We start from the raw sequence: 7,625 nt of genomic DNA, 5'->3' as shown, positions 1-7,625 counted from the left end.
CTCAATGATCTCAACGGAAATAAAAATGGTCAGAAAACAAGAGGCATCAATCACCTGCGAAAAAAAACAGAGCAATCCACTCGCCGGAAATTCGCGTATTTGGCACGCAGTGTGCCTGACCTGACTGGCACGGCCCCTCCTTCGCTGTGCATCACACACGTATTTTCCGGTCTCCGATTCAATGCAGCATGGCACGGGATAAGCCTACGGACTAGGGCGCATCTCGGCCGTCCGTTACTTTCCATTTCAAACTCTCTCGCCCACCCAACGGTCGTATCGCTGCACCTCGCGCCCGCGGACCCACCACCACTTTCTCTCGCAGCCATGTGGGCCCACGGTCCGTTGCCCCACATGTCAGCGGGACGCGAACCCTAGCATAAATCCGCGCCGCAACCCGTCCCATTTCAGCCACACGCGAACCCTAGGATAACCACCACCATGGCCAAGAAGAAGTCCTCCTCCGCCGCCGCCCCCGCCGCCGCCAACGGCAACGGCAGCCACGCCGCGCCGGAGCCGGCGCCGGAGCAGAAGCGGGACTCGTCGCCGGAGCCCGACCGGAAGGCGGAGCAGCTCAAGACGCTCAACTCCATGCTCCTCAAGGAGGCGGTGGAGCGGCGCGGCCAGGTGGCGGCGCTCACGGCGCGCCTCGAGGAGATCTCCGCCGACGGCGACGCGCTCGGCGCCGCCGAGCGCGCCGTCGCGCGGGCCGCCCTCGCCGCGCCCCTCCGCGCCGCCGCCGACGAGGCCGCCGCGCTCCGCGCGCGCCTCGCCGCCCTCCAGGACGCCCTCCGGCTCGCCGAGTCCAGCGCCGCGCTCGAGGCCGGCGCCAAGGACGAGGCCCGCGCGCGCCTCGAGGAGGCCGCCGGGGAGAAGGCCCGGTTCCTGAAGCTCCTCCAGGTGAAGGAGGCCGAGGTGGCCTCCATTTCCAACAAGGTCTCGAGCCTGGCGGCCGTGATGGCGGAGCTGGAGGCCAACAACTCCGTGCTGCTCGGTCAGAACGGCGAACTCGGGAAGGAATTGGAGGAAGCCAAGGAGGCTGTTCGGGTGGTCTTGGCCCAGAAGGCTGAGGTGGAAAGGAGCTTCCAGGAATTCAAGGAAGAGATGGAGGCGTACCGGGTGGAAATGGAGGGGAAGTTGACGGCCAAGGTGGAAGAACTGAAGGTGCTGGGGTCCAAGAAGGCGGAGATGGATGCGAGGGTGGCCTCTCTCGAAACAGAGCTCGCGCTGTCTGTGACTAAGGCAGAGGGATTAGAGGCTGAAGTGGTGGCGAAGAAGAAGGAGCTTGATCTGTTGAAGGGCAAAAGCGATAAGCTCCAATCAGAGGTTGCAGCGGCAGAGAAGAAACACAGCATCTCTGCAGCTGAGGTTGAGAGGCTCAAGGTGGAACTGGGTGTGCTGGTGAAGGCAAAGGAGGTTGCGTCCAAGGCATTCGACGCTGAGAAGACTGAAATCACGAAGGAACTGGAGAGCCTCAAGAGGAAGGTGGAGGAAACCCACGCTGACAAGGAAGCTGCTGAGGGAGCAACACGTGAGAAGGATGCTGAAGCGGTTAAGCTGAGGGCTCAGCTGGAAGAGCTTCATGTTTCAATGTCACAGCTCCAAACATCCTGTCATGAACTTGATACCAAGCATTCACGCCTGCAAAGCGAGAAGAATTCTGTTCAGAAAGCGCTGGCTGCTGAGAAGGCTGAAGCAGGGAAGCTGATGTCCAAAATTCAGACATTGGAGAACTCCAATGGTAAAATGGACAGTGAGATTGGGGAGCTGAGGGTTGCATTGAAGGATAAGAACAGCAAGATCGAAGTCCTTACCAATGAGGCTGAGCTGCTGCAGCTCGCAGTGGCTGAAGCCCAGAAGAGGAACAAGGGTGGCATCTGGGCATGGGTGTATGCCGCCACTACGACCATGGTGGCCGCAATCTCCTTGATCTATGCCACCAGGGCCCAGTGAAGGAGTGCGTTTTTTTCCTTTTTTTCTATGTTCCATCCTCTTTATATGCTTATCAGTATGCTACTCGAAATGATCAGGTTGCTATCTAGCTGTATCGCTATGTGATGAATCGGCTGGTACTATGCAATGAAGTCAATTTTTTTGCTTGCATTTCAGTATATGTCTTTTCTTGCTGTTGATTACCATATGTTTTATCTGTGGAGTTACATGGCATGATGATTACTGGGTGTTTCAAGATCAATGGCAGTCATTGAGGATCTATGGAGATTTTCTGTTGGGGTTCTTTTGTCATAACTAGTAATGTTGCGTGCGCTATGCGGTTTTCGGTAATATATTCAATAAAAAAACATTGGGAGCCTATTAATAGTTGGAACAATAATTAAATCAATTTGCTGTGTTGAATAAAAAACAACCATTAACTTAAAAAGGAAAAGTAATAGTAGCAGTGACTGTAGTTGGACCGTATAATTCAACTCTTTCAGATTGAAAATTATACTTGATGAAATTCGAGAGAACATGTATAGTACTGAAATAATACCATCTTTATGATGGAATTAAACTGAATATTATCCACAACATGGACATCTCAGCTGTGCTATATCAAAAGGTCTTTCAGAGAACATGTAAACAAGAGAGAAATGTGTAGCATTCTATTCTATTTGAGAGCTATGTATGAGCTTAAGCAAATACAAGTTCCCTGTTTGTGGCTTCATGCTCTAATCTGCACTGTGTCAATCTGCAAATTCGATTGCACAATGGACCTTAAGTATTGGCATGTGAATTTGCCACATTTTTCGTGGTGGTGACAGACAACGCAATGTGCTTACATATAGACTTTGAATTCTTGGTGTTAACTAATCGGTATATGTACTATGATCTATCAAACAGAGAGCTGCACTCTCTCATTCTGAATTTGCCACATTTTGCATTAGATGTTCACATTTGCATAAAAAAGATAAGTGATGTCTGACAGCATTATCACACAAGGGTTGGTTTCCAGTTTCCACAGAAACACAAAATAGTGATGGTAGTTGATACTCCCTCCGATCCATAATAAGTGTTGTGGTTGAACTAAAATCCTGACACTTTTTCTGAATCAGAGGGAGTACTATATTTCCCAGTGTAACAGGTGCTGTTTTAGTTGTCATGCATCTGCTTGCGATGATATATGCAAGTTAAAATAGGCTCCAGTGTATTATTATTCATATAGGTAAATGTTTACAGAACACTACTACTTCCATATTGTATTGCTGAAGACATTACGTGATGATACTCTATAGAAAACACTACTACTTCCGTACCACAATATAAACCGGGCCTTTCAGCAACCACAGAAAAGCAATACAGATGGCCAAGTAGCCAACAGTTCTCAGTATCTGCGGAAGTCCAGCTCAGCATCACTTCATAGTTGAGATTAGCATAAGGAATTATCTCTCTGTTAAAGTGTTATAGAGCATGTGCCTCTCTTCTGTTTTCAATCCTGAATTATCTCACAGTTGTTACATGCACCTTCCTGGGATATATTGAAATAAGCTTTGGGTGTGGTATTTGAGTGTTGGTCGTTCATGCACATAATGGAAAGATAGTTCAAGCAGAGACACAGCACTCTTGTTTGTGTGGTTTATTTTCTTAATAAGTTTCCTTGTGAGGGTTTATGCACTGCAGTAGAATTAACTGGCTCCTGCTATGCAAAATTACAATTCAAAATAAAATTACAGCCAGAATAGTCAGATTAAACAAAGAGAATAAATTGTGGTTTTCTTGTAAGACAGGCGGAGTGCCATAAAACATCGTAGCAAAGGTATAGAAAAACAAGTAAAAACGGCATGTGAAAAGAAATAAATGACTAATCGCAGCTTGTTGGCTGTAGGTGATTATCTGGCCAACAGCCAAATGCCATTGTGGAGACTCCTCTTTCACTAATCGAACTTCACTGTTATTATTAATAATGTTGGTATTCGTTTGGGCTTAACTTTATCTGCAAAATTATATAGCATGACTATCCCTGTGATATGTTTATTTAAGAGTGATGTACATCCCAGTTAGGCAGTTAAACATTTTTAAGATGGTTATGGCACTAGCACACAAGGGTTGCTCTCCAGTTTCACCGAAACAACAAAGCAGTGATTATAAATTCCTACTATATTACCCAGTCTAACAGTTACTGTCTTTGTTTTCATACATCTGCTTTCAATGATACTCCTATGCAACTTAAAATGGGATCCAGTGTATTATTCCTGAAGAGCCTCAACGGCAGGAGCTCTGCTTTTCATTGAAAGAAGGGGGAATATATGTAGAAGCCAAGAAAACTGGCAGAAAAACAGACACAAAAGAAACTGAAACTGAAAGCTCTATGAACTATATAACACAAGCTACAGATAAAAAACTCAAGAACCCTCACTCAAAAACTCCAGGTCATAGACCCCAGGCCAAACAAACTGCAGAAGGTCTTCATTTATGAGGTGAACAAGCCCAATCTCATTGTATTATTCCTGATATAGGTGAATGTTTACAGAACAGTTGCTGAAGACAGCAGGTGATGCTTCATTCTAGAGAACAATACTACGTACTTCCATATCACAATACAGAGAGGGCCTTCAATCACAAAAGAAAGTAACAATACAGAGGGCCTTTCTCAACCACAAAAAAGCAATAGAGGGCCAACTGACCAAAACTTATCAGCATCACTTCAGAGTTGATAAAAGCACAAGGAATTGTCTCTCTGTTGAAGTGTTTACAGAGCATTTGGATATTTTCTGCTGTCAATTGTCAGTTGACCATTACAGTTGTTAGAAGCATCTTTCTAGGATATTTTGACATAAGCTTTGTGTGTGTTCCAGGTTATAAAAAGATAATTCAAGCAGAGACAAAGCAACTCTTTGACCTGTGCATGTGTTGCCTTGTGTTGGTTTTTCCTTTGAAGTTCCTTGCGAGGGTTTAAGCGTTGCACAAGATTTAACTGGCTCCCTGTTATGCAAATTTACAACTCGGAATAAAATTACAACCAGAATACTCAGATAAAATGAAGATAATAAATTGTGTTTTTCTTCAAAAGTAGGTGTTGCGGTTTGTATAGATGGAGAAGATTCACCGTATAAATATACAAACAAAGTAAAAAAAAAAAAAGGTTATATGGAAGGGGAAAAAAGCGGACTACTGGCAGCTTGTTGGACTACCCTTATATGTCGGTGATGGTCCAGATAAAAGCCAAATGACAGTTCAGACTATACTTTTGCACCAAAGAAAACAACTTGTGTTGAATTCAGCCTGACAAAGTAAATGAATTATGTTAAGCTTATCTTCAAATTGTAGAAAGAAGGAACATAGAGGGATTGTAACAATAAATATAATGTGATAATCAAAACAACTTCCAGTGCAAAAGAACACATGATGAAAACTGAAACTGTCTGTGGTATTCTTGTTGGTGTTCATTTCGGCTTATTTTTATCTGCAAGATAGTACGAAATGACAGCTAGGTTTATTTTCATTAATTGAGCACGAAATTGTGCAGACATCTAGCAAGCGCTAGCCATCAGTGTCTGGTGAGAAACAGTGGTCCAGCTATTTACATACTATCTGGATTTCCCACTGGGGTTTGTTGACATCTTCAAATCCAGAACCAATTTAATATCACTAGGCAGTTTTTGGTATGAATGCTAACTCACAAAAGCAACTTACAGCCACATTGCTGAACTTGTGCCAAATACATGAAGTTCCCAAACAGGGTCGAAATCATTCATGTCACCCCTTAGGCACTTACTGAAACCTGCTACGGGGGGCGTGCATTTGTGATGATCTGCAAATGTTTCAGTATTGCAGCAAGGTGGATTCTGATGCCGAAATGCACTGCACAAAAGGGGTCTCGCAATGGTTGATCCAACCAACAGTTGTATACCTTTCAGAGCCCAACTCAAATTACCGGACTAACAAATTCACATTCCACAGCAAAATAAGTCAATTCGAACAGAATATTTCAGCCATTACAGCACAGGCTAATTTATGGATGCAATGCCTCAGCAGAACTGCTAGTTGCTCTGCATTCATAAGATCTTTCACAATCACAAATCCAGTAAAGGAACCACGGTAACTAGATTGCCCTCAGCAAGATGCAACACAGGATTCACTAAGATAAACGAACAGATTCTAACAAGATTTCTGTCATTAATCTGCAGGCAAATCGATCCACGCAATAAGGGATTGGGGACACAAGTATTGGCGAGAATGCACAGATTGGAACACATAAGATTTCTTCACAACATTAGATCCAGCAAGTAATAACATGAACCAGATTGCTTGTATTCCATACCAACCAGATTCATCATCGATACACCAAACCAAAACATTCACCAAGAAACTAATCTAACAGCCTAGCGCATCACCATACTACTGTAGTAAAGACGGACAGAGGACTCAAATCTTGGGTCAAGAGTGAGCCATGGTTGTTCGATCTGGAAGGCTCTAGAACTCCTGCGAGGCAGATCCGATGTCGCCCTTGGCCTTGCCGGCCTTCTTGGGGAGCAGCGTGGTGTGGATGTTGGGCAGGACGCCGCCGGCGGCGATGGTGACGGCGCCAAGCAGCTTGCTGAGCTCCTCGTCGTTGCGGACGGCCAGCTGGATGTGGCGCGGCACGATGCGGGTCTTCTTGTTGTCGCGCGCCGCGTTGCCGGCGAGCTCGAGGACCTGGGGGGAAGAGAAATCGAATCGGAGTGAGATTACTGGGCGGGGGGGAAGCGGGTGGGGAGAAGGGAGGGGAGAATGGATTGGGTTTACCTCGGCGGCGAGGTACTCGAGGACGGCGGAGAGGTAGACGGGGGCGCCGGCGCCGACGCGCTGCGCGTACTTGCCGATCTTGAGGTACCGGGCGATGCGGCCGACGGGGAACTGGAGGCCGGCCTTGGACGACCGCGTGGTGGACTTGGAGCCCTTCGCCTTGCCCCTGCCGCCGGCGGAACTCATCTTCGGAGGATGGGAAGGGACGGTGGTGGTCGCCGGAGAGATGGTCGGAGTGGGAGACGGTGGAGGAGGTTTGAATGCTTGGATGATTTGAGATGAGGTGAAGGGAGGGGCGGCGGTGTGCTATATAGGAGGAGAGGCGGCGCGTGATTGGTTGGGACGGCGGGGCCGCGGATCGGTGATGTGGAGGGGGCCGAAGCCGTCGGATGGTGAGGGAGATGGGATTCACGGGGCGCGCAGGAGGCGGAAATTTTGGGTTTGGCGCGCAGGAGGGAGATGGAATTCGGGGAAAGTGCGCGCTCCGTTTCGGCTATTTCCGTCTTTCGATTCGAAACGCAAATGTATGGGCTATTCCAGGGCATGGGGCCCAGCCGTCAGTGGCGTGTTGACCTATGTTGTGTAGCCTTGTGGGATTTGCAACTCGTTTGTATATTGTGTACCTCTTTCTATTTTTTTAATGGATATGCGTTTCCCCTATAAAATCAACTTTATATGAACGAGGACTTGTGAAGAAGAATAAATTTTGCAATTAGTTATACTCTATATCTTCTGACATCCCGTGTTGTGGTTAGTGGTGATTACAATTGTACTAGGGCCTGTTTGGTTCCCAGCCACAGTTTGACAAGCCTAATTTTGGCAAGTGTGGCTAGGATTTTGGAAGCCACAAAGTGTGGCAAGGGCAAAAAATTCACTCTATGACAAGTGGGCCATATGATTAGTGA

General features: G+C 46.8%; 2 protein-coding genes across 2 annotated transcripts; one reads left to right on the top strand and one right to left on the bottom strand.

Annotated features, from left to right (window-relative positions):
• The first annotated feature begins 400 nt into the window (after positions 1-400).
• On the top strand, positions 401-2,100 carry LOC127299430 (uncharacterized). Its single transcript, XM_051329397.2, has one exon. It carries the CDS (start codon positions 439-441, stop codon positions 1,948-1,950), a length of 1,512 nt encoding a protein of 503 aa, XP_051185357.1. The 5' UTR covers positions 401-438; the 3' UTR covers positions 1,951-2,100.
• Positions 2,101-6,225: 4,125 nt separating this feature from the next.
• LOC127299429 (probable histone H2AXb) lies at positions 6,226-7,008 on the bottom strand. The gene is made up of 2 exons (XM_051329396.2): positions 6,721-7,008; positions 6,226-6,630 (listed from the first exon to the last, which is right to left on the bottom strand). The coding sequence occupies exons 1-2, from the start codon at positions 6,904-6,906 to the stop codon at positions 6,409-6,411; spliced, it is 408 nt and encodes a 135-aa protein (XP_051185356.1). The 5' UTR covers positions 6,907-7,008; the 3' UTR covers positions 6,226-6,408.
• Between the last annotated feature and the right edge of the window lie 617 nt (positions 7,009-7,625).

The sequence above is a fragment of the Lolium perenne genome, chromosome 5 (genome assembly GCF_019359855.2).
Source record: "Lolium perenne isolate Kyuss_39 chromosome 5, Kyuss_2.0, whole genome shotgun sequence".
Lineage (NCBI taxonomy): Eukaryota > Viridiplantae > Streptophyta > Magnoliopsida > Poales > Poaceae > Lolium > Lolium perenne.
This window is presented reverse-complemented; position numbering and strand designations above follow the sequence as displayed.